This window comes from Vanellus vanellus (genome assembly GCF_965231255.1).
Source record: "Vanellus vanellus genome assembly, chromosome: 18".
NCBI lineage: Eukaryota > Metazoa > Chordata > Aves > Charadriiformes > Charadriidae > Vanellus > Vanellus vanellus.
The window spans coordinates 12,876,709-12,902,759 of NC_138923.1; the positions used below are offsets into that span (position 1 = coordinate 12,876,709).

Below are 26,051 nucleotides of genomic sequence, written 5' to 3' on the forward strand. Positions count from 1 at the left end.
ATCAAGCACATTCCTTCGCTCGTGCAGGCACAGGTACTGGTGACTGCACTTCAGGACTATGTAGGGGGTTGGGTTTGGGGTTCAGGTCCCTGTAGCTGTCCCTGACAGCTCTGCTCCTCTGGAGGAGGTCCTGCCTTTAAGTGCTTGCTTTCTTGAGGGGAGGAGCGAGCTAGGAAGGAACGTAGCCTGTTCTCTGGGCCCAGGAAGCAGCGCCTCTGGGAGCGAGAGGCAGGGATGCTTTAGAGTTGTACCTCATGGAGTCCGTCACTCCTGGATGTGTGGGCTGGAAGCTATTCACCAACCGCAGAAAAAGGACGTTTCGTTCTGCAAACTGAAGAAAAATGTTAGTCACAGCCGGGGCACAGCAGTGCATTTTACCTGCCACTCCTCTGACGGGGCGTAGCTCATGTTCTGTGCGTCAGCTGAGTACTGCTGGGGTGCAGCAGAGTTCTTAGAATTATTTTTTTTTTAGTAATGTTACACCTGAACAAATATTATGATAGGCATGGTAGAATCACACTTAGCCACAGTTTTCTCTTTGTTATGTCATTTTGCAAGAGGAGAAGAATACTGGCTTTACACCTGACTGTCAAAACCTAATGAAAGTACAGTCCCTTCATCTGGCTGAAGGAGAGTTTCAGGACAGCTTTGAAACCCGGCAAAAGCAGCAGTGGATTCGGTGGGCTGTACAATAGACAGTGCTTGTGCATAATCAAGGAAGAGAAGATGGCAAAAACGTGCCATTCACAGGTTCTTGCTATTAATAGTGAGTGACACTTCTAACATGGGAACATGGCATTAATTCATGTACCATAATCAAAGGGTTATTTAAAAGGTAATCTCTGACTGAAACTGCAGCTTCGGGTTCCTAAATAGATGGAATATAACAATTGCATAATTCTTGTCAGTACTCGTTTTTCTCGTTACTCTCCTGCCCTAATAGATTTAGAAATGTAAGGGAAGGCGTGTTCTTGTGCTCACATGAGACAGTCCTGCCCGGAGGAGGGAAAGCTGTGCTTTCTCTCCTGAGAAAGCATCAAATGCACAAACAGCGAGGCAGCAACTCTGCGTGAGTGTTCCTGAGAGCGACGCTCCTCTGGGCCTTCCCGCGCAGTGCCTCTGCCTGCAGTGCAGCCTGCAAAGATTGACCCGCTTTGCAAAGAACCTGAATACTTTACCAGATATTTATAGGCGAAGCACAAAACAGGCCTGCAGAACTGGCATGGCATTAGTCCTCCACGTTTGCAGGAGCACACTTCAGTCAAAGTATAGAACTTTCTTTTTTCTCCCCAACTGCACGTTCTCCTCCAGACACACATACGCTATACGCATTGTTGTGCGTACGTGTGCTGTAATGGCTATTGCAGCTGCGAATCATTTCTGGAGAAAGGCTCGTGTCATATGAAACATCCTGCGCATTGGCAGGGACCTTCATGCGTAACTCCTGACTACCGCTGCCTTTTCAGCAGCTGTGATGAGGTGCTGTGACAATTCCCTTCGCGTGCTGAAGCATTGCCGAGGTAGATTAGTCCCCAGACGCACTGTGGAAACCATTCCGAAGTTTCCTGTTACGTTGCTGCAGTTCGCAGCCAGTCCGCTTTAGCTGCGCCGCAGTGTGCGTGCCTTGCTGCAGTGCCATGGCAACGGGAAATTTATTAACGCGCTTCCACTCTCGTCCCTAATTGCTCTGCCGGGATGTGGTTTGCCGCGGTGGGTCCTGGCTGCGGTGTGCTGCGAGGCCGGCGGTGCCGGGGCAGGTGTGGGCACGTGGACGGTGTGCGGGTTGCGGCGGGCGAGGGGACCGAGGCTCCGGCGGATGCAGGACCCTTCTCCCGTCCCGGCCACGCGCATGGACGAGCCTGCGGGCTCCCTCTCTTGGCTCTCAGCAAGATGGAAGGTTTCCTGGTGCTGGTGCAGGGAAACAAAAGCTGTTATGAACCATCTCTTATCTTCCAATTTTGGATCGCCTCATCCTGAGTTCTTGCGGGGGACAGGATGGGCCGCAAAGGAGGGTGAAATTAAGAGTTGCAGCATGGCCCTGGGTCTCTGTCTGTAGACACCCAAGACTTTCTCAGTAGTCAATGAAAACGACACTTCCGTCTGGGGTTCAGCCCCTTTATGGAAGGTGAAATGAATTTTGGCTGTTAAGCGGACTCTCTATCTCATAATACGTTTGGGCAGAAATTGCCAGATCCCCACTGGAACTGTCCTGTTACTCCTTGGGGTGTGCCATGTAATTATTAGCACAAAGCTGGCATTGAGGGAAAAAATGGTCCTGAAAGTAGTAATTAGAGTTTTTAACCAGCGTTTTGTCATTTCCAGTCTTGGCAATGAAACATTGAAAGTTAGGCAGACTCCTCGTTGCACAGTAACCAAAGGAATCAGGCTTTGACAGGGCGCGTATAGGAAACTATTGCCCCGACCTCGCAGCCCCCCGCCGGGAGCCCTCCACGTGCTGCTGCGGCACAGCACTGCCGTGTGGGCTTACCATGGCGCTGCTGGCATCATCCTCCGAGCCTGGCAGGCTGCCTGGTCCCACCCTGCGCCACGCGCCCGAGACCAATGGGCAGAATTGCTTCTAAGCTGATGGGCAGAAGGCCTCTGGGCGCTGCAGGGAGCGCGGTGTGCGGGGCTGACAGGTTCCGGATGCGTGTTGGAACGGGCGGCTGCTGGAAGAAGAATGCCTTGCTCCAGACAGACCTGTCGGCAGACGTTGCTCAGTATTTCACAGTGTAGGCTTTCTTCATGGCCTTCAGCTTAATTAAGATGTTGTTGTGACTACATACTGCCTTCATTTCAGACTTCAGCATCTTCTGGCTGCATATTGCTTTGGCTTATCAGAGCCACAAGGACAGCGAGGGAGAGAGGGAGCCCTCTCAGGCAGCTGCAGATAATAACGTACAGGGAAAATTCCTGAATGAAGTGGAAAATTATTTATAATAATGGTACTCAAATAGAAGGGAAATAAGTCACTCTAAAGGTATATAAATTTTTATGATAGTGTATAAACAGCCACAGCTTGCCTTGTCCTCCATCTATCCCTGCAGAGAATGAGCGCAACATCTAGCATAAAGAAAAATATAATAAGAAAACGAAGAAACGAATGAGAAGAGCTGGAGGATTGATCACTCGGTGTATTTGTATATCCTGATGTAAAAGGTGCTGCTGACAGGTGGCCAGGTTTCTTCTGTATAAAACCATGTGTGTGCTGTCAGGGCGGTGTGAGCAGCCTTGTTTCGATTGATGAATTGCCTGCTTTCTTGATTAAACCTTCCGTCACTTAAGAAACAAAAAGCCTGTGTTTGGATGGCAGAGTGGGACATGTCAAAAAAATCTGTCTGCTTTACCTTTGTGCAGATGTTGGGCACAGACTGTAACATGTATTATTAAAATGAATGTGGCATTTACTGTGCATTATTTCTTTCCTGGGAGAAAGGACCTGTAAATTATATGCTAATAATAAGCTTTAACCCTTTCAGAAACCAAGAGATTTAGGAGTGTAAATACTCCTGCAGGCCTCACTAATTGGATGGGCTCAAATACTGCTGTAGCGCACTCTGAAGTTAATAAACGGTGTGTTTCAGACCAGGATGCTGATGCCTCTTGGGCATCTTGCCTCCACTAGTTTTCTGCTGTGTAAGTGCCACTGAAACGTAACCCTTTCAAATTACAAAATCTTCCGTTGAAAGCCCCCTTCAAATCCCGATTAGAGGCGAAAGCCATCTCCTGCCTGGGGACAAGGCGGCAGCGGAGAGGCGGCACAGCCAGCCATGCGCGACCTCCTGCGCAGCGGGGGACAGCGCTCTGCTGCCCGTCCTGCCAGAGCCGCCCGCACCGCCTCCGGCCTTTGATTGCGCTTTCGGAATCGCTTCAACCTGCCAGTTTGAGACGTACTCAACCGTCTCGTCACAGGGAGGGATTAGGGATGGAAAAAAGTCTTCACCCACCTTGCAGAGCACATGGCAGGATGTTGCGTTGGAAACTAGTGACCGAGTTTGCAAAATGAGATTTTTTTCGGTCTCGGCTGTGGTTTCTGGGAAGTCACACAGTGGTCCAAGCTGCGTGCTTCCCCACAGCGTGGGCTTCTCGGCTAAAGTCAGGTGGGCAAAGCCATGGCTGGCTTTGGTGTGCGACCCTGCACGCTGCGGGGTAGGGTTGTCTTCCCCCCTCACCCCCCTGAAATTTTACTGTGGCCAACTTCTGAGTTGTGTTGCAGATAGACGTGTTTGTCGGCTGTAGCATACAAACTTAGGAAACTTGAATATAGCATAGTCAATACCTGTACCTTCTCTTGACCTGCTCTCAGACTGTCAAGACAGAAATCACATTGCCTGGAGGGTATCAGACACTTCTGCACAGCCCCACCAGAATGTGGGTACAAGGGGATTGGAGACTCTCTGTACCAATTTTGTGTACGAAGCAAGTGTATGAGCTTACAGATACTGCTACAGCTGTCATCTCGTAGCCAGAAATGTAACTTCAGTCATATAATCCTATCTCTAAGGGAGGTTGTTCTAGCAGAAACCTGGAGATAACAAGGTGATCAGAGTTTCCCTTGGATAGGACAGTTTCATTTTATGAACAGTTAAATATGGAAATTGTACTGAAAAAGCAGCAGAACAAAAGTAGAATGTACTTTGATACACGTTTGTTGATAGTATTTTCAGATAATACTTGCCAGCTGTCAGCCCCAAACAATTAAAACTTTTGTGCAAGTACTTAGAGATAGTTGATGTTGGCTTGACGTACTGATATGCTGTCCATCAGTTTGGTACCTGAGGTCATGTTGATCCATAGAAATAAAACAGGATCCAGAAGCACATATTAATTTGTATACAGTACAAATAACTGAGTTGTTTTTTAAAATACACCTAAGAATCCCATACCGTTTGAGTCCCCAGCTCAGCTGCAGGTCCTGCAGAAAGTGCCATGGTGCCGCCGGAGCGGGGACAGCAGAGCTCGTCGCCCGCAGCGGTGGGGCCCCCTGCCCACAGCCTTGCCCGCCACACCACGCTCAGCCACCGCTTCTCCTAATTCCTTTTTTTTGTGTCCAAACTATCCATGATTATGGCTGCTGTTCTCTGAAAATGCCAGCGTTCTTCAGTTTTGCTGATACTGGACTGAAGGCGAAGGTTTTCATCCTCTGTTTGCCATTCATTTGCGGTGGGGTTTCAGAGCAGTTATTTGGTGCAGGAATGCCCTTGTGTATATTTCTTATCTGAAAAGTACTCTGTCGCCGTTGTCTTTAACCGCATTGCCAACACAGTTACTTATGTGAAGTGTTTTTCCTGGAGAAACTGGACGGAGCGTCAGGAAGGGAACGCGGCCAGCTGCCACGTGGTGTTGGCTGCTGCGTGTTTGCCAGCTCGCGGTGAAGGAGGAGGTTTTTGTGGGCACCTCTTGGAGGCGTCACTGTCTCCACATCTCTAATTTGTTTGGTTTGGAACTGTGCACCAATATTTGTGACCTTAATATTTACCTTAAAGAGGTCAATATTTAAATGTTTATTTATTATTATATTTCACATGTAAATATTTCTTTATTGTACTTAAATATTTCTTTTCCTCTTTAAGAGGCTTTCTAGAAAGGTCAGACTGGACTCAGTGACCCGGTGGGGTGGCGGGACGGGTTTTGCGGCTCTGGTGGGTGGTGCCTTGGGACAGGCACGAGGCCGAAGCAGCTGCCGTCGCCGAGTGGGACAGGTTGGCTCATTGTAGAGGGAAGCGTTTGCAAGGGTAGGTTGGCCCTGCTGGGTCACCCGGGGCACCTCTCCCAGCGGTGGCCCTTCTGAAGTGGCGGGAGCCCCCAGCGGGGGGCATGGGGGGGCTGCATCTCCTGGAGCCCGGAGGGGACCAGGCACGGCCGCGGGAAGAGGGGGATGCTCCTTAGCGCCTGTGGGAAATAGGGGAGGATTTGGTGTTCGTTCCACACTGGTTTATAGCCCGGATCTCTGGAGGCAGCAGAGAGTGGAAACTGTCGGTAATGGTCTGGAAAAACATCAAAGCCAGTGGATTCCTGAAAAGGAAACGGAGTTGACTCTCTGTGTTGGATAATGTGGATCTTGGCAGGGGGGAGTTGTAATTTGTCTGGGTAGCTTTGTTGGAAGCGGTTATTTCACACGCTGCTCTTAGGGCAGCAGTTTGCTTCCAGATTCCTCCTTCCTCGCCGGAGCTCAGTCCGTGCGGTCAGCGGGACCGCGAGCTCTGTCCTGCGCCGGCCGTGGCACCGGGCTGGAGCGCGCTGCGGGGCCGGGGGCTGCGGCTCTGCTCTAACGCTGCTCAGCGACGCGCTCCAACTGCCTCATTGCATGGACCTCCCCTTTTTTTTCTTTTTTTTTTTTTTTTTTTTAATTACAAAAGAAATCTTTCAGAGGTCCTTCTAGATTAAGATATGGAATCAAAAATAAGATTTCACTGTATTTCAGTGCCCACATGTCAACTTCTTTCTCATTGCAAAATGTCAGGTTATGTGTGCCACAGCTGCCACTTACTTCTCTTCAATGTACGTTTTCTTTTAAAAGATACTGTATCTTTTATCTGTATGTAATGAGGACAGACGTTTTAATCAGAGGTTAGTCATTTATTTTTGCAAACTATTGTTTTGCTGCATCATTTTTGCAGATAATTAAATGGTTCACTTGGCACAGTGTGTCTGCTTTATTAAAACAGGTAATTTTGAAAAAAAGGAAGATGCTATTTTTTGGATCACTGCACAAGAATTGCTTTTATCTTCATCTTCCCGCATAGTTTCTGGTGGTTTTGCGATACCCTCCTATGCTGAAGTGTTTTGGAACACTCCGCTCTCTAAAGGGGGAGGCACTGTGCTACATTTGACTGTCGATCCCGCTTCCCACGTGTATGTTCTTTGCACTTCTTAAGAACAGAAGCGGAACTAAATTTATTATTTGTGACACTGAATTTTAATCAGGATGGTCCAAAAAACAGACAAGTTGTGGCACAAGCTTTATTCTGCGCTGAAACCTCCTTACGGAGTCTGAGATTAAAGTCAGGCTGTTCTTTGCCCTGTTGCAATTTCCAATTTGGACTAAGAGACCTGGATAATCTTCAAAATATAAAAGGCTCTATTAATATCCAGCAGTTCGGGGAGACTGAAGTCTCGTGTAAAGTGCTGCAGCTGCGTATTCCAGAAAGGGAAATATGAGCGTTACTTAATACTGTGTTTAACAAGATTCAAAAAAGCATGTTTCTTGTTAGATTAGCTCATCCACAGCGCACAGATTCTCTGCCGCCTGCCGCTGCGGTGCACTGCCCCGGGTTATCAGGGCTGCGCTCAGGCACGCTTGGCCCAAACCGTGAAAGATGAAGCCACGAGTTCTCCCGCCTGTATAATTTTTCAGACATGTGATTTTCTGATTAACCTGCTGTCTTCCGAAGTGGCAGTCTTTATCCTCATCTTCTCACTTTTGCGTCCTTGCACAAGAGCGTGACAGCGCTGGCTGCGGTGCTGCTCGTGCTCTCGCAGTCTCGGCTGTCCCGCGAGGCTGCCGTGGCACGTCTTGCCTTCTCCTGCCGTACCGTACCGGGCGAGCGGCTTCACCCGTGTTTCTCAGATCACACGTCACCTTCCAAGGAAGCTCCTGCCGATCTCTGCCGAGAGGATTATGTGGCTGCTGCCCCCGAAGCCTTGCATTATGTATGAGCAGGTGTACCGGCAGGGACGCTCCCGTCCCCTGGCGTGGGTGGTGGCGAAGGCGTTGACGCCAGCGGGGCGTGCAGGGTGCAGCCGACAGCGCGCGGCGGCGGGAGCAGGGCTGCGTCGGGAGGGAGGGAGAGAAGGAGGGTGATGCCGGGGGGGACCCCGCCGGTGACGCGGAGCCCCGCCGGGGCAGGGGTGCTGCTCTGCCCGGGCTCCGCGCGCCCGGCAGCGGTCGTCGCAGGAACGCGGCTGCTGGAGGAGGAGCGCTGGCGGCACTCGCACCGGTTGCTTGTGGAGCACAACCTTTGCGGCGGGCTGCGCTCTATTTGTTTTGCTTTTCCGAGTGCCATAGTTTAATTTTTTTTTTTAAATAGGAAGCCGCTCTGTGGTTCGGATATTTAAACAGTTATTAACCGAATGACAATTAACAGATTGCATAGACAGATTTTCTTTTCAAAACCTCTGAAATTGAGTACAGTTTGCAAAACTATCACAGCATAGTAATGACAATGAATTTTGATTTCCCGGAACTGATATTAGACTCCTTATTAAACTATGTGCATCTGCTTTTAATTTACTCCAAATAATTGGAAAATGCAATGAAGCTTTCCAATTAAAGCACGGCTTTATGCTGTTTAATAATACCCCCATAATATTATAGCTTATGAAGTGACAGGTGAGTTGGTGTATGAATAAAACATAAAGGCAGCAATAAGGGACAGAAAACCGGAGACAGTTGTTGGGGATTTTAAATGCTGGATGTAATTTGCATATATTAATCTCTTCTTTTCAGCCTTATCAGGCGTTCTTCAGTATTTGAAGTTAAAATAGCGTTGACAGGCGGGAGTACGCTTAGTTTTTTCAAGGATTTATTACTTGTATAATTTCTGATCTTTAATAAGCAGATATGACTGATCCTCATAGTTCTATAGAAATCGGTTAATTGTTCCAGATGGCGTGTACTGATTATGCAAAATTACTTTTCACACCATTTTTTTTTTCTGATGGAGTTTGGAGTAAAATTAAATTTTTTATAGCCTTCTTATCATGCTGTTTTACAGTGGTTTTTGCACAGAAGTTGAATTTAATCTACTATATTACATTGACCAGCAGAGTTATTCTAATGTAGCATTCTGTGATTTGACAAAGAATAATAGAACACATTGCTCATTGTTCGTTACTGTGCTGCTAATAAAAAGGAGTTCTAGTGCAGAAAACCAGGCTGTTATTTATGAAGAATGCTTAATTTGCACAGTTAAAAATGCAAAATTGTTACAATGATATGTTCTCTCTTTTGGATAGAAGACTCGGGCAGAACAAATGAAAATAGTCTTGTTGCTACAGATTTCATCTAATAAAGAAGGATTTTTTTAAACGAGCGGTGTGGCGAGGCTGTAGCTGATTGGGAGGAGCAGTCGTCCCGGCAGCACGCTCTGACTCTGATCAAGAGGTGTCACTGGTGTTTTCCCTGATTATCCTCATCCGGATATCTCAATGGCATAATTCCGTAATTGAAAACATTTATAAAGGTTGTTGGGCTTCATTTGTCTAATGAAAAGCTGTGTATACAAAACAAACCACACATAAAGCCCTCTTGCTAATACGGTTATTGCGATGCGTTTCGGCGGTGACTCGGTGGTTGGCGGAGGTGTCCCACCGCCTCGCTGTCCCGGCCGTGCCGCGCTGTGTCCCGGCGGCGGCGCCCATCCCGTGGCCATGCCGTGGGCAGGGGATCCTGGAGCAGGCAGGACACCGCCATGGGCACTCACGCGCTGCCATGGGCCCTGGTTAATTTTGGGGTGCGTCCCGTCCCTTGGCGTTCCGTGCTGCCGCCTTCCTCCCGACGGAGGCTTGTGCGAGTGTGCTCCGTTTCCCTCCCGCGCACCGGCACCAGCGGGCGACCATGCGGTGCGAGGGTCCTGCTGGTCCCTCGGGCTTCGTCCGGGGGTCTCTGCCGCCGCGCTTAGACCTCCGCAGAGGGGCTGAAGGGACAGTCGGGGGCTGAGTCCAAGACGTCTTACTGGTCTTTGCAAAGCAAACCAGCGAATGTTTAAAAAATGACCTTGCGGTTAATGGAATTAAAATCTCCAATTAAATTAGAAAAGTGGGGATACAGTCAATGGACTTTTAAAAAGAGTGCTTCTTTTTAACTCGATAGAAAAAAGACAAGTAATTAACTCAGCCATTAGAAAGCTCAAAATTTCTCCTGCCTCCTGTGGAACTAGAAAATTGTTTTGTGTATACTTTTAAACATATACGAATAATATATATGGAGACGACTAATGGCATAAATCAGAAATGATTAGAAAATATTTGTTCTAATGAAGTAATAATTTGGTAGTAATGCTTTTCATCAGTGTAGCTTAAGGCTACATTAAGTGGACAGACTTTATATGGATTCTCTAATTTTAATCTTCAAAATGCTATCTAATGTCTCATTAAGACTTGCATATAATGTATCTTAAGTACAGTCATTAAATATAGTTTAGGGAGATTTATGTTCAGATATTGCTTAAAGATGTTTTAATAGGCCCATTTACTCTGATGATATTAATGAGCTCTTAACACATATTAAGCTTCTAAAACTAGTGGTATTCCTCTCGCAGTGAGCAAAACAACTTCGGAATTGTAAATGAATTGTGTGCTCCAACAAGGCTGTTTTTCAGCTGAGGCCTCAGACACCCTCTGCCGTGGGTTTCGTGCCGTAAGCGTGGGGCCGCATCCCTCTAGCGCGCGGTCCCTGCGCCTCAGCAAGGGTGGTGAGACCTGCCGGCGGCGCGCGGCCTGCGGTGCGTGCCAGGGCTTAGCGGGGGTTGCCGGTGCGGGATAACCGCTGCTGGGGTGGGGACCGCAGGGTGGGAACAGGCGAGACCTGCGCAAATGTCTGTAACGAGTTACGCAAATTCGGTTGTGTATCTACTAAAACAAATAAAACGGGTGCTTTAAGGAAAGAGCTGAATACAATTGTGCTTTTAGATAAATGCTGCTTTTTGATCATCTGAAGATGCAAGAATTATAATTATGATAATAAAAACTGTTCATTCCCCTGTTGTCGCTTTAGTTCCAACTCAAAAAGTTATTGCAAACAAAATTCTCCGGTTTCATCACTCAGCTCTTCTTAAAAAATCCTTCTGAGTTCAGAGACTTTTATAATTACTAAATTGGTTTGTTAGAAGGAGATAATAGCAAATTTCTTCTTTTCATAATTGGACATTTCTTCCCTGTAGGCTAATGTATGCGCGGCACTTGCATACACAATAAGCTGTGCTTTTGAAAAGCCATAACTAGCTAATAAGTGCTGTGGTGTCATCGGAGAGTAATGGTTTGCTGATTAGCATAATTAATGACAAATGGTGGTGCGGAGCGGGTGGATTGGTTTAGCGGATGATGAATGCGCTGCCGCTGAGGCTGAGCCCTGCCAAGGCGGCCGCGCTGTCTGGCGGCGCTGCTGGGTGGCGGGGAGGTCTCCTGCGTCCCCCAGCCTGCCCCGCGTCCGCCGCCGCACGAGCCGCGCGCTGTCGCGGCTCCACATGGCGGCTGATGGGCGCTGCGCTGCCCGGCCCGGCACAGGGCTCGCGGCTGCTCCGGGCAGGGGCTCGGCCGAGCGCGGCGGCACTGCCAGTGGTCCTTCTCCTCCAAGGGCGGAAGAGAAGCTCCAGGCGGCCGGCCGTGCTACGAGACGGGTGCATTTATCTGTGACTTGATTAATCAGGGCTAATTTGCATTCGCAAATGAGACTGATAAAAATGGAGTTACCTTTTCACCTTTAAGGGGGAGGAGGGATTATTTCTAGGTTGTCTCTTTTTTAAGTGATAAGCAACTCTTTTACCAATAAGGATGAAAATACTTAATTTGCATTAGCAAAAGAAGCTAATTATTACATAGTTAATTAGCATCTGGAAATGAGGATTATCTTAATTACAAAGCACAATTTCCTTAATAGCTACAAAACTGTAAGTTTGATCTGTGTGGAGATTGGTGACTATTATTATGTAATTAGTGATCATATTAATGGTGCGGTGTATTTAGATATAATTTGCATATGCAAATGAAATTTACCTGATAGAAATATGTGGCGCCACTAATGACTCTGAGCACTTAAAAATTAAATTACATTAGGAGATCTGGATCCCGAGTTGCTGTGCGGCAGCAGGGTGGATCTCCCCCTGCACGAGAGCTTTGGCTCTGCGGGGCCGCGGCGCGGTGGCCCGGCTGCTGGGGGGATGGGGAACCTGCCCGCGCGCTGCCCGGCACCAGGTCCTCAGGTCCCGCCGGGCGGTGTCGCCCTGGCCGTGCTGCCGTCTCTCCGGAGCTGGACACTGCAGCTTTGGCTCCCTGTCAAAGCTCTTCTGGCTGGACGAGCGTTGCATCCCTGGGTGGTGGGAGCACATGTTCGGGCGTCAGTGGGGACCCGCGCAGGGGATGGGAGTCCCACGTCCTTTGCGGCCGAGCTCGTGGTGAGTCTCGGCTTCCCTCTGGCATTTAGGGGTGCCCGTGGCATGGAGAGCATGGTGCTTTCGGGACAGCTGATCCGTCTTCTTTCCCCTGCTTTTACTGGAAGGAAAAAGCTGCCTGTGTGTTTAAAAAAAGTCCCTTAAAACAAAACCGTGTTGAGAGGGTGCTGTGCTCCCCCCAGGGAGCCCTGTGGGACAGATGGTGGTGGCCCAGTGCACGGCTGGAGGTCACGCAGTGCTGCTGCAGGGCGGGTTCGCTGCCGTCGTTGCAAGCGTGAGCGTCTGTCGCTGCCCGGTGACCTGGCCCCCGTCCGCAGAAGTGTTGGAGTCGGGGAGCCCGGCACCCTCACAGTGACAACCTCTCTGCCCCTCTTGTCTGAAGTGACACCTCCGTGGGTGTCTCAGCAAAGGAAGAGCAGAGCTTCCAGCTCCAGATGTTGTAACGCGCTGCAGCGTGTTTCTGTAACGTACCCTGCTCCTAACCTGCAGTGCTGAAATGACTGCAGTGCAAAAACCACCGGCGCTGGAAGGAAACAGCCGTTACCCGACAGGATGTTTCTCTCATCAAGAGGCAGAAATTTACAGCCGCCGGCCGGGGAACACTGCAGCTATTGTGGGTGCTGCCCGAGATGCTGTTCGCAGCCGCCTGCTCCAGCCCGAGCCCTGCCGGCCTGCGCCTCCCTGCCTCTGCGGCAGACAGGCGTTACATGTTTAATGACTTCCACGGAGTCTGTCTGTCATTACAGCTCGAGCTAAAAGTAATTGAAAAGCGTCTGTGTTTCTCTTCAGCGCGGCGGCCTGTGCGCGGAGCCGGAGGAGCGCCTCCGCTTCGCCTCCCTGTCCTCGAGCGGGACCTGCCCCGGCTCTGCCGCGGCCCCGCACCGGTGCCCTGGTTTGTATCTGCTCTGGTATAATTAATTAAGGGTTGTTGCTTGGAAGTAGCACATGCTTAGGTGTGATCTTTGAAGTTTAGTGTGGTGCGGAGACTTCAAAGGGGACATTTTATTAAAAAATAATAAAATCAAGAGCTCCTAAACACTTGCAATTTGAAGAGCTTGTTTGAAGTCTCTCCATGTTCTCTGGTGCTGATACCGCCGCAGCTCTGAGGTACTACTTAGCCGTCACCATGCAGTACTTAACCTTCACTTTATTTAAAAAAGAAAATAATCAAAACCAGGAGTATTTTCTCAAGTGTTTTCGTGGCTTGATCTCACAGTAAAGAACTAATTGTGCTGTGTCATGAGCTATGCAGGAAACAGAGAAAATCAAGGCTGACAATCAAATTAGCAAAAATGAAAATTTAGTCCAGGTCTGTTTTTTTAATCAAAGTCGTTTCAAGACGAACAGGAAAGCTGTAAACCTTTCCCATCGCGGAGGTTTCCTCCCACAGCCCGGGAGGCCCCTGCTCTCCCGCTCACCGCACCGAGCGGCGTCTGGGTCGGTGCTGCCGCCGTCCCGCGGCCTGGCCCAGGGCTGGGCACCGGGCACGGGGCCGGCAAGTTTCCAGCTGCGCCGTGGTGCCACTTCCTTGTTTGCCCGCCACAGCTCCCTGGTGCGGGCTCCAGCTCCCCCGGAGCTGCGGGACCAGCAGTGTGGCTGCCCCCGGCACTGGGTGCGCTGCTCGAGGCCGTCTTGAGCTTTGGGCTCGTGCCTTGCTCCGGAGGAGCCAAGCAGGGGACGAGGTGGCCACGGGCTGATGGAGGCACCTCCACGGCCGGGTGTGCGGGCAGAGCCCACCCCGTGCTGCCAGCCGAGCCCGCGGCCCCATCGCTCGAGCGGAGCGTGGGACCATCCCAGCTGCTCTGGTCTCCTCTCGTCAGCGCGTTCAACTAACGAGGGGCCGCGCAGGGCCAGCAACCCACTGATGCCCTCGGCACAGCCGGCGACGGCGGCCTCTGCGGGAACAGCACAGATGGCGAACCCGAGCGACAACGCAAACTGCAATATGTCTCGGAGCCGCCACCGGGCTGCGGCTGGGTTGTCACATCGCGGCGGTCTGCTGGGCTGGGGCAGCTCTGCCTTCCGCGGCCCCTCGTCCGGGGGCCCCTGGCTGTGGGGCTGAAAAGGGACTGGAGAGGAGCCAGAAGAAAGGGGGTCACTGTCTCAATATTTGGGTACTTTTGTTTATTAGAGAAAGAAGTGTGTGCATTTTGGGGGCGGTGCCTGCAGCCGGGGAGCACGGCCCGGGGCAGTCGCAGCGCTCCCCATTGCAGCCGCCTTGGCAGGAGCTCGCGGGAGAGTTTGCTTTTGTTTTCCCCCTGAGGTTTTGCTATCATTAGCGATTTGGAAATGCAGAGTGGTGGTGGTGTTCCATCTGGGACGCGGTGCACGGTAGCGCAGAGAGCACACACACATGTTTACTATTCCGACTGCTATTTAAATGGCTGTGTACAGAAATACAGAAGTAGGAGGCTTAGCTGTACATTACGGAGAGCGTGGTTTATTTTGAAAAGCTTGCATCCTTCTCTTGATGCGTTGCAGACTGTTGTAAAACATTTTTTCCATACTCCTGAGTGGCTTCCCCCTGTCCTGAGGTCACAGGACATGCCGGGGTTGGTGCACGTGCCCCGTGCCGTCCTGCGGGCGCAGGTGTGCCAAGCTGGCGCCGGGGCGCTCGGCGGGAACCAGAGCCAGAGCTGTGCGTGTGCTGCACCAGGGTGGCCGTGGCAGGCAGGGGCTGGGAGGGGGCGGGAAGGGGGGGGATATCCTGGTCCCTGCCTGGCCAGCGCGGGCCCACGGCTGGTCAGCCCACCCAGGTAGCAGCACGAGTCCTGGCGTGCCGGCTGGCTGGGGAGGGCCGTGCCGCGGGCAGCAGCAGCCCTGCTGGGTGGGCGGGCATTGGACCCGGCCGCCCGCGTGCCCTACAAGGGCTTGGGGAGTCCTCGTCCTGTTCCGTGGAAGGCCACCAGCCTAGCCCTGGCACCCCGAGTTGACAGTCGTGATTGCAGAGAGCGGGTGTCCCCGGGACAGAGCCATCTCCATCTGCTGTGGGGTGACTGCGTGGCTGAGTCACAGCCTCACCCCATGCGGGGCACCGCTTCTGATGGGCAGAGCTGTCCCTTGCCCTCCTCGGCCGGGGGCAGGACCACACGTGGGCTGCGCTTTCTCCCTTACATGGCAGTGGCACTCGAAGGGCCCTTCCTCCAGCGGCCAGGCTGGGTGCTGGCGTCACCCCTCCGCGCCGGACGGGGGCTCACGTGTCCCTCCAGTCTGACCGCGGCATCCCCTGGCGGGCGCGTGCAGCTGCCCGGTGCGAGCCCTGCTGTGCCCGCGCTCTGCCAGCCCCCTGCTCCGTACCCGCTTCCATGCTCCTCTGGTGTCATTTAGCTGAAAATTAAGTTTTCTCTGAACAGGTGAGCTTTGCTGGTTTTATGGTATTGCTGTAGGCTGGTTTATGAGATATTCATCTTGGTAAGACATAAACGCTCTGCTAGTGCTTCAGGTCTGGGGAAAACCTGAAGACTTTTGCAGTATTACAGAAAGCTCTTTCTAAAATCCAAGATCATTTAAATTTTAAAGGTGACAATAGCACATTCAGTGTTGGGAGGGTTTTGTTGGTTTGGATTAACAATGCTTAGTTTTCAAAGTCATGCAGGAAAATGTTTTGCAAGCTATTTATTTATTTCAATATTTTTAATATCAGCAGTTGAAAATTCAAGTGTAAAAGGCCATGCAAAAATAGCAATAAAGAAATCCAAAGCTATAAAAGCTTATGGTGAGAATTTAAATGCAGAAACAGCTGTTATTTCCTTGGGAGTTGAGGTATATAAACTCTTCCGTGGCTGTGTATCCCCACAATAGTGGTGTGAAGAATTAGCGCTCACTGCAGTGTGCAAACTGAACCCGCCAAGCACTGAGGCAGCTATTCATCTATACCCAGGAGCTAAATATGACAATGTTAGCATTTTTCATTTCCCTGACGTTACCATTAATAAAGCAATGATCCAAAAGAAGCTTTGCTGAGTCTGTTCTTTATGCTTCCATCACTCACGACTAGATAATTTCACACAGGATCGTTTTTAAATTAAATGACGATAAAAGCGCTCTGCTGTCCTGTGTTCACTAGTTCATAGAAGTCTATCAAGTCATTAATGTGTCATGACAAACTGCTAGTTGGATACAAGAGTAATTAATTATTTGCATAAATAACAGGTTGAACTTCGTGCTTTGAACCGCAATGACATATGCGTCACATCACGGACATCTTCAAACCTCTCGCAGAGTTCACGGGAGGAGTGGAAGCGGAGCCGGGCGCGTGTGCAATCACGTCCTCGCTCGCTTCAGACGGTCAGGAGCTTGGCTTGAGTTTTGATGCTTTTTGTGTTCCCAAGTTCTTCATTAATGGCTGTTTCAAGAAAGCATCTGATCATTGGAGATTTCAATGAACAATTATACAGATTTTCATAATCACCATTAATCACCACATATTTTTCAAGATAATTACAGCAATTATTATTTAGATTCCTCTTTTATGTGCGCATTGTAGAAAAGAACAAGTGCTTATTACCCTGGGTAGTGTAGAGAACTATGGGCTGAAGTTCTTTGTCATCCAGAAACTCATTATTTTAGCTGATGCTCCCTGTGAAAGTTCGTCAGCATGTTTAAATTAGGGTAGCATTGGCAGGTCTGATTATTTAAATCTGGTAGCTTTGCTAAAAATATAGTTATTCAAGAAAGATGAATTACTAATTTGACAACTGAGGTTTAGTTGGAGTCTACAGCACAGAAGGCAGCATCTATCGTGTGCTTAGAGGAGGGTGACAGTACTTTTTCAGATTAAAGAGAGAATTTCTAAGCGAGCTAACAAGTTGTATTTATAGAGCACGGTTTTGTGGCCTGCCCCTTAAAGGCTGAGTCTTAGTAAATCATCATGAAGAAGTAGCCACCGGTTACTGGTGGTCCTGCACCGACGAAGGGGGTGGCTGCGGTGCCCTCTGGGTGCCCCTCACCGGAGGGGTCCGGGCTCCTGTCGGCTGCCGCCGGGGATTCACAGGGACGCTGTCCTTCAGGCTTTGGTATTAGCAAACCTGGCCGCTGGCTCCTTTCGACTCTTCTAATTGCAGTGACTGAGCTAATTGGATGTGACCCCCACGGGGGGAACTGCTCCTGGGAGACAGCAGACAGCCATTGACAGTGTTTTTCTTTCTGAAATCCCTTTTTATTTTGTTCCGCTGTGAGGGAGAAGAGCGCAGGCACCTCCCGAATCTGTTGCAGATGCTGTGGGTGCAGTTGCAGGGGGAGAACCTGCTGCCTCCTGACTCGTCCGGAACCGGCGCTGCAGGCGAGTGGCCATTCCGCGTGCGGGGCCGGGAGCCGTGGCCGCCCGAGGCTGGAGCTGCCGCCGGAGGTGCCAGTGGAGGTGGTGTTCCTGCTGCCGCTGGCCCTGCTCAGAGCCGTGCGGGGCAAGAGCAGCTTTGCCTGCCTGTGCAAGGAGGCTTTAAGTGCAACGTACAAGGTGCAAACGTTTTATAGGTCTTTAAAAATAATTTAAAGTTACAGCCTTTTGAATATGCTAAAACCTGCACAGGTCGATGCGTGAGCGTACTCCTATGGTGGTATGAGTAACGCTACTGGTGGTAATGCTGTAAAAGTGGGACCTTGCCCGCCTTTTTTGTTCTGGATCAGCACATGTTGCCTTTGGAAAGAGAGCTGTACTTTGTCGTTCACCACCACCAATTCTTTTTATCCCCTTGTGTTACCGTCTGCTGGTCTCGAACATGGCACAAATTGACATGGAGGAGCGTTGAATAGCTCTTGGCCGGAATCAAAGCAGAACTGCAGCTCCAGGCCAAAGCCTGGCTGGCAAGTCTCGTCGCTGCCGGTGGATATGGTAACACCGGGCAGAATCTCAGCACAGCGCTCTGCTCACCAGAGTCTGCCAGGAATGCTTCAAAAGCAACAGGGAAAAAAAAAAAAGGAAAAAGAGAGGAATCAGAGGCTGCTGCTGATGTTTATTTACAGCACAACATCAGAACAAGGGACATGGAATTAAAAGCCTCCTACAGTTCTGGTTTCATTTAATTTTATTATGAAATTAACTGGCTGCTGTAAACGGCAGTTGCGTACTGTCTTGCGGTGCACGGCGGGAGCGGTGGCACCCACGGCCAGACCCCGGCGCTGGACACCCCAGCAGGCAGCGGCGCAGCGCGGGGAGCTCGGTCCTGCCTGTCGCTGGAGGTGCCCTGGAGATCCCTTCCCTGCGGGTGCCGCCTTCCGCTGCTGCGAGTCCCGGTGAGCGGGTGCGTGGTGCGGGAGTGCTTTTAAGGGCTCAGCCCACACGAGCGCCGAGCGTGAGCTTGCACATGTGCAGCCCCATCGCGGCAGCATGGCTGCTCATGCTGCACGGCCGTGCTCCACCTGGGAAGCAGGGAGAGGTGGGCCCTGTGCGGGGAGAGGCGTCTGCCGGGGCACGCACGTGCTGCTGAAGCAGCGGTGATGGAGCCGGGGCTGCCCAGGAGCAGTGCCCTGCAGTGCGCCGGGAGGGACCGGTGCTGCAGCGTGGCCTCAGGAGAGCGCTGGGCCCCGTGGCGGCCGGGCAGGGGTGCGCAGCGCTGAGCCTCCCCTGTAAAACCACTGCAAAAATGCTTTGCTGCAGCCGGGGTTTTGCTCAAAGCGACGTGGTGCGTGGGACCCTCGCGAAGCACGCTCTCCTCCACGAGGTGTAAAAGCTGACGTTGGCCGGAGGTGGTTCAGTGTTGTGCTGGAGCAAATTGTCACTGCATTTGTTAATATTCTTGGATTTGGCTTTACACTGCTCGAAGGAGGCTGGGTGCCTCACCCTTGAAGTCCTTGTGAACGTGAAAAAACCCTTCTCAGGCAGCAGTAGTTTGGAACTGCTCTCTCCCCGTGGCAGCACCTCTGAGGGCGAGGTGGGGACACGGGGGTGTCCTTCCTCCGGAGCGTTTGCTTTGTCTGGGGCCATCGCTCAGCCTGGAAGCAGAGGCGTGGGATGAGCAGCCGCTCCCCGCGCGTCTCAGGGGGTCCCCGCCGTCGGCCTGCAGCCCCTCTCGCGCCCGAGCAGCCCCCGCCTGTGCCGGCACCGCGGCTGCCAGAGCCCACCCGTGCCGCGGCAAAGGGGCTGTGGCCCTCCCAGCGCTGGGGGACAGCCGGCGGTGGCGCCCTGCTGCTTTGTTTCCGTAAAGTTTCCTGAATCGGTGGGTATTTAAATCCTCGTGACTCCCGGTGCCTGGCTGTGAAAGGAGCCCCTGAATGCGGGTGTTGTTTCCCGGTTTCTCCCTTTAACGCGTTTTAGCGGCAGCCCGGCGACGGGCCTGACACGCCAGCTCCTGCGCACGCTCCCGCACGTTGGGAGCGCAGCATTAATAACACACTTCCATGCATCATGCCATTTTTAAGCATGATCGTTATGATAAAGGGCATATACTTAATTACAGGCCTGCTTAATTACAGCTCTGTTGAAGCTCGTTTGTTTAGGAGAGTGCTAATTGCGCTGCTGAGCCTTTGGCACACCCTGCTTTCATCTGCCGCTGCGCTCGGCAGTTCTGAGCGCCGGCGGGGCCGGAGCGCGCGCGGCCGAGGGGCGGATGGAGGGGTCCGGCGGGGGCTGCCGGGGAACGTGCGCCCTCATCGCTGCTTATTCTTTAAATTACTGTACAAAAGCTGGCGTGTGACTGATCAAAGCGGGTTTCTGTCGGGATAACAAATGCAGATGGTCTTTCAGGTTCAAAACTTCCTGGATTTGGTGATGCAGCTTTTCATCTGTTTCCTTTTGTTTCACGTAGCGCTGCGGCTGCCACATAGCACCTTTGATAATGAAATGACTCCAGTGGAGGGATTTTTAAAGTCAAAAATGTACAAAGCAAATGTAAAATGCTAAGTATTCTTAACTAACCCTTGCTAACTCACTAACCTGGTAACTCACTGCTGCTGATGGAAGTCAGAAACAGCAAGCGGAGAAACGCCGGGTTTGTGGGTGCAGATGCTTTGTGAAAGAAAACCCTAGTTGAGGATCATGCGAGGTCATTTCAGGGCTTAAATTTGCTCTAGTTTGAAGTTTTGATTTCTTTCAGAGCTTCTTTAAAGACTTAAAATGTTAAAGGTATAACTGAAATAAAGCGGGTGTATTTGGGGCTGCACTCTGCCTGAGCAGTGTGCCCTTCTCAGTCATGTGTGGGAATTGCTGAGTTACATGTTCTAAAAATAAGTGTCTCGCTTGTACTGACACGTCTTGTCAGAGGCTTTCCGTGATGTTTCCGCGGTGGTGATATCAGGACAGAAACACTGAACATCGTTGCACTATCTAAGAAGTACACACAAGCCAATATAAAGTCAAACAATCCTCTCGGTGTCATTAAGGTTGTGCTACAGAGAGAGCGTGGCCCAGTGACATGGGGCTCTGCCCTCGTGTCCTTGTGTCTCCTCACACTCCTCTGGTTTCCGTCCCCAGATGGGGTTGGCAAGTGTTTGAGCTCCGTGGCTCCCTCTTGAGCACTGGCAGCGGCCGGGCCAGGCGGGGTGCGTGGCCCCGGGTGTCGGGTTCGCTCTGCCCGGGCAATAGTGCCTCTGCTTTGGGGAGGTCCAGGTCTCCTGCGCCAGGGACGTTCCCTATCCCCCTGCTCAGACACCACCGGGCTCGCTCCCGTGGTTCCGGTGGTGGTGGCAAATAGATGTCTGTCCTCTTACACTGTTTGCATTTGTTTTCAGTTTCCAACGCTGTCCTTTGGCGGCTGAACCAAACGGGAAGATTCAAAATTGAGACCATGAAATTGCGTATGGATAGAGCGGGGAGGGTTCATTGAATTCCTGATTTGGTAGGGACTCGCCCAGCTGTGTCTCCAGCTGAGAGAAACCACTGGCAGGTTAGAGGGAGGAAGAGGCTGACAGTAACTTCTGCGAGCTATCAGTCATGTGTCAATGCCATGGACACTTGATCTGTCACTGGGAATGTGTGAAGTTGCATGTCAGAAGTCAGCTGGAAATGTGACGTGTCTGCTCATTTTGTCCCTTTCAGCAATGGATGGAGTGCCTTTTATGATTTCGGAGAAGTTTGCCTGTGCTCCTGAAGGGGTGAGTTGCCTTCGTGTTCTCCCAGTGTCTGAAATCCATCTTTTCGTGGAGAGCCATCACAATGCGCCAACACAAATTACCTGCTTCTGGGACCTTTTCTTTTGTGGGGCCTTATGTGTACCCAGTGCTTGAGATGAGCCAACATTGCGCTTCACAGTACTTTTCCACAGGGTGGCAATGGCTTTTGCCAGATCACTTCTAAAACTGAATTCTGCCGGGAGGTGAAGGTTTATCACCATCAGAAACAGGAATGGCAGTGGGACTCTCTGGAGCTGGAGGCATTTCTAATTTCTGAGCATAGATTGTAAAGAAAGCTGCGAAAGTACAGCTGTCCGAGATCTAACCTGCTGTGGGGGTGGCGTGGTGTGGTCAACGCTACGACTTTGCTTTTGTCCCCGAGAAGTTCAAGACAGCGGTTGTGGCATGGCACTCCGCGGAGCTGGCTGCTGCCACCACAGCTGGGCTGGCTGCCGCGAGGCTCCTGCGGCCCCGCGCCCTGTGCGTGCAGAGCCGGGCAGCGGCGTGGGGGCGAGGATCTTCCCCATCTTCCAGAGCTCAGTCTTGGTGGGCGCTGGTGGTTCTGCAGGTGAAAAACCTGTTTGATGGGGAGGCTGCACCCTCCTTTTTACCAGTTCCAGCCTGGAAAGTTTGGGGAGGCGGCTGTGTCCTAATGCTGCCGCAGCTGGACCTCAGCTGGGTTCCAGGGAGCAGGATTGGGGACAGAAAAATGATTTTAGGATTCCCGTTGCCCTCTGGCATGGGAGATTATCTGAGCCAAAGCGTCCCAAGTGCAGCAGCAGCAAACCATACTGGGTTGTTTTCACACACGACACATTTCTAAGCAAGTTCACTCCCCCAGCAGCATCCTGCTCGGCGTGCCTGTGCTGCCGGCGGCACGGCTCCTGCCTGGCAGCGGGGCGAGCGCAGGAGCACACCATGTCCTGCCCGCTTGGTGCCGAGCGCTGCGTGCCAGCAGAGGGTGCCGCCAACGGCCTGGGCAGGGCAGGTTTGCTCAGCTGAAATGGAAACCCCGGTTCCAATTCAGAATGACTTTTGAGTGTCACTGGCCCAGCGCTAATATAAATTGGTGATCCAGAGCTCAAAGGCTCAGCAACCCACTACCAGTTCCATAACCCATCCAATCCTAAAATAATATCTCTTTAAAAATCAGTTTACAAGAAGCTGTTACAGCAAACACCGAGCCATCAGCTGTGTCTGATTTTTCACATCGTGCTCCCGCTCTGTGCGTTCTTCTTCCTGCTGACACAACCCGCATGTGCAGCCGGACACAGTTTTTCACAACCATTGCTTTCTGAAAGGGTTGTTTATGGGCCGTTATTCCCAGAAAGCTGGAGTCCCTGCTGCGAGGACAAATGCAGAGAGATTAGGTCGTGCTAATCCTCCCCTCGGATCCTTTAGACACCATTGCCACCATATGGTCAGTTTGGTCGGGGCTTCCCACAGGCGGTGCCGCTCACACCTCTGTGCTGCGGCCATGGGAAATCCATGGGGTGGTAGAGAGTGCCGTGCAGTCACAGCCACCCTGCGGCGGGGAGACGGGGACAGACCTACCTGTGCAAAGCGACACCGAGAGGAGTGTCAGCTGTCCCCGCTGGGGAGAAGGGCGTTAGAGCTGTTATCCCTAACCCGCCTCCTGCCTCTTCACTCTTGCCGTAGCCTGAGAAGCAGGATTATGCGTGTGGTTACAGATGGTGCCTCTAAATCTCTGGTGATAGAGTATTTGCTGACTTCAAACAAAACAAAACCAAAACAAAAAAAACTCTAAATTTGACATTTCTTTTTTTTTTTTTTCCTTGCCAGATGCAGCCAGTTGATCTCTTGGGCATCACAATCAAAACCCTCGCGGAAATTGAAAAGGAGGTAGGTACCCAGCCGGGCGCTGAGCAGAAGTGTCACGAGAGCTGTGTTTGCTTTGTCGTAAGATCCCCTTACGGAAAAGGCCTCTCTCGTCTGTCCCGAGTCAGTGCTGGGGGATAAAGTCAGCGCGGAGTCAAACAGTCAGCTGAGAATTAGGGATGTCCTCTGTGATCTGTGCCAGGTGATGGTGCTTTAGGTGTTGAAGCGAATGGCAAAGTCTGCTGCCCTCTCTTTAATTCCAGACGTCTTTATCACTTAACCTTTCGTTCTCATTTATTAACGCAACATGCTATGTGCAGGATGTTGTTTGTGTTAGGTTGCTGCTTGTATCTCAGGGAAGCAAATGAACTTGATTAAGCAATGTCAGGGAAACTACTTCATCATTTTTCGGTTTGATGGTGCTGGAAAAACAGGCTGTGCTTCCAGCGAGCGTGAACCCAGGAGCTCAGGGAGGAGACAGCCATCAAATCGAGGATGCACTCCTGTTCCTGAGGGAGCATTTTGGCATCTGCATGACTTGGGCTGCATGGTGCTCTCAGCTGAAGTCTCAGACCAGGAGAAAAATTGTCTCAGCAGCACGCGCTTCTTTGGGCACAGTCGGTCGCAAACATCTTCTCTTGTGCCACGCAGCCGGGTTAGCGGCAAACAGTAAGAAGATGACATAGCAAAACTTCCAGACTCCCCATGGCTTCTCTACTTTGATTCCAGTTGTGAGTCCAGTTTCCTAAATCCATCCTCTTCTCCTGCCTGGAGGTTTTGTCTGAGTGTGGAAAGGTGGTGGTGGGTTGCCAGGGCTCTCCAGGCACCGGGCGGGCCGTGCCACGGTCCTGCTGTGTGCCACACGTGCTGCACTTCTATTTGGGACTGCGTGCGCCTGGCACAAGGGCACCGTGCGCCGGGAGCCGGGGGTGCCCCAGGCTGGTGGTCCCTGCGCGTGCCTGCCTCCGTCCCCCGGCTCTCGCAGGAGCTGGCCGCAGGGCAGTGGGTCCCTTTCGCCAGAGGGGAGGCGAAGTGGCATTGGATTTGCTTCCGCAGCCCTCCGCGTGTTGCCTGGTGTGGGGGGAGGTGTCGGCAGCTCGGGGCGCTGCCCGGAGGGGTGGGCTGTGCAGCCCCCCCGCGCCCCTCGCCAGCCTGCGGAGTGCGGGGACACCGGCACCGGGGTCGTTTGTGCGGCCTTGGGAGGAGCGGTTGATACCTGCTGGCTGTCCCCACACCCGCCTGTTCCGTTACAGGCTGGGTGCGCTTCAGAGTAATGAAAAATATAATTATGCAGCCCATATTCCTTGATGAAGCATCTTGTCTGCAAACAGATAGCTGCGCATATAAATATTGTGAATTTCTGCGTGGCTTTATTTCCCTTGCAAGCAATAGCACCATTACAGCAAATCTGCTGGATTTCCAAAGCAGCAAGAACCTTTTCCCTGGAGCTAGATGCCTTGCAAAAAATATTCCCAAAGAATTGCAAGAGTTATTGTTCTCCGTCGCCGCATGTGCAGATGTATGCACCTGCGAGGTGAGCGGGATGAAGGGACTACACCCTTCCAGGGAAACAGATGAAAATAGGTGCCAGTGCCGTGCCGCACACGCGGGCTGCAGCTGGAGTCACGCCGCGTTGCAGCAGCGCCTGCAGTGGTGTAGGACCAGCGGTGACGCCCAGCGGGCGCAGGCTGGTGTACGCCCAGGGTGCCGTTCTCCCGTGGCGCTCTCGGTGGCTGTAGGGCAGAGAGGAGCAGAGCCCCGGCAGTGCCGCGGGGGGGTTCTCCTCCTGGTCCTGCCCGTCCTGGCAGGGGACTGTCACCCAGCGGGCGCGCAGTGCAGGTGGTACCATTTGTGGCCCCGGCGGCAGCGGGTGCTGCGGTGCCACGTGGTGGTCGGCAGTGTGGCCGGCCGGTGGGCCACCCTGTGCTGCGGGCACTGGCGGGTGCACCCGTCCTCCCTCTGGGGTGGCATTGGGTGGAAAGTCTGGAGGGGGACTAATTAGTGACGTGGGCATCTAATACTGGTCGTTCCTGTTAGCCTGACAAGGAAGGCAGCTCGTTTAACCAATTAATCGCTACAAGTTTTCATGGGCCGCTCTTTGCAAGTATATTTAATGAAGAAGTTGTAAATCTAAAAGAGCTTAAAATTTTAATTTTACACAGAAATATTTTTCCTTGTTCTGGTGTTTGTAGTCAATTCTCCAGAGCGCAGTCACATGAAATGTTCTTTAAATGAACATATTTGCTAACTGGCATGATTTCAGTTTTTAAAACATTGGTTCCAGCAATTAGGCATTTTTTTCAGTTCCCAAATGACTGGAGAAATTCGTCTTGATTATAATTGCTCTTAGCCACGCATATCTAATTTGTGTCTTTTTAAGTGTTAATTAGTAAACAGTTTGAGCTGACATCTTTATGTGTTTGCGTGTTGAAAAATGAGCCTTATTGCCTGTTTAGCTGGGGGCGGCTGGCGGTGACGTCACGGCGCGAGGCAGACGCGCCAGGGACGCGGTGGCCGGATGGGGGGGTGGGAGGTGTCGGTGACACCTCCCGGCGCGCGGCGGTGTCGCGTGGTGGTGTCGCGCGGGTCGGGGGCAGCGCGCGGGGCTCCGCTCCCGCCGGGGGGCGCGGGGGCACGCGCCGCGGTCCGCGCGCGCCCTCTGCCGGCCCCGCGCCCCGCTGCAGTCCCGGTCCCCCCCCGAGTTCCCCCGGCCCCCCCCGGGTCCCCACTCCGCCCCGGGGGCCGCTCCCGCTGGCCGGAGGCTCTGGCGCTCGGGCAGCGCGGCACCGCAGCGGGGACAGCGGAGGGGACAGTGGCGGCGGCCCGCTGGCTCGCACGGCGGCTGGGCACACCGCACTGGCACCGCCAGGACGGTTCGGCATGGGAGCAGAGGCAGCCAAGGCCACCCCCGCCGGGAGCCGGCCGGCGCAGCGGGTCCGGCTCCTCTCTCCACACGAGCCCGCGCGCAGCTCCGAGGGGTCTCAGCACCGCGGAGGAGCCCGCGGCAGCCATGGCACAGCCGCTCATGCCGCACCGTGGCTCCGTCCCCACGCGCGT

The 26,051-nt window shown here is 52.2% G+C and overlaps 1 protein-coding gene across 1 annotated transcript in view; it reads left to right on the top strand.

Moving 5' to 3' along the window:
* MVB12B (multivesicular body subunit 12B) overlaps nt 1-26,051 on the top strand; it is a 61,306-nt gene that overhangs the window by 29,527 nt on the left and 5,728 nt on the right. The window contains exons 8-9 of the mRNA XM_082492607.1: nt 21,082-21,137; nt 22,959-23,018. Coding sequence (XP_082348733.1) covers nt 21,082-21,137; nt 22,959-23,018 — 116 coding nt within the window. The remainder of the gene's footprint in view (nt 1-21,081; nt 21,138-22,958; nt 23,019-26,051) is intronic.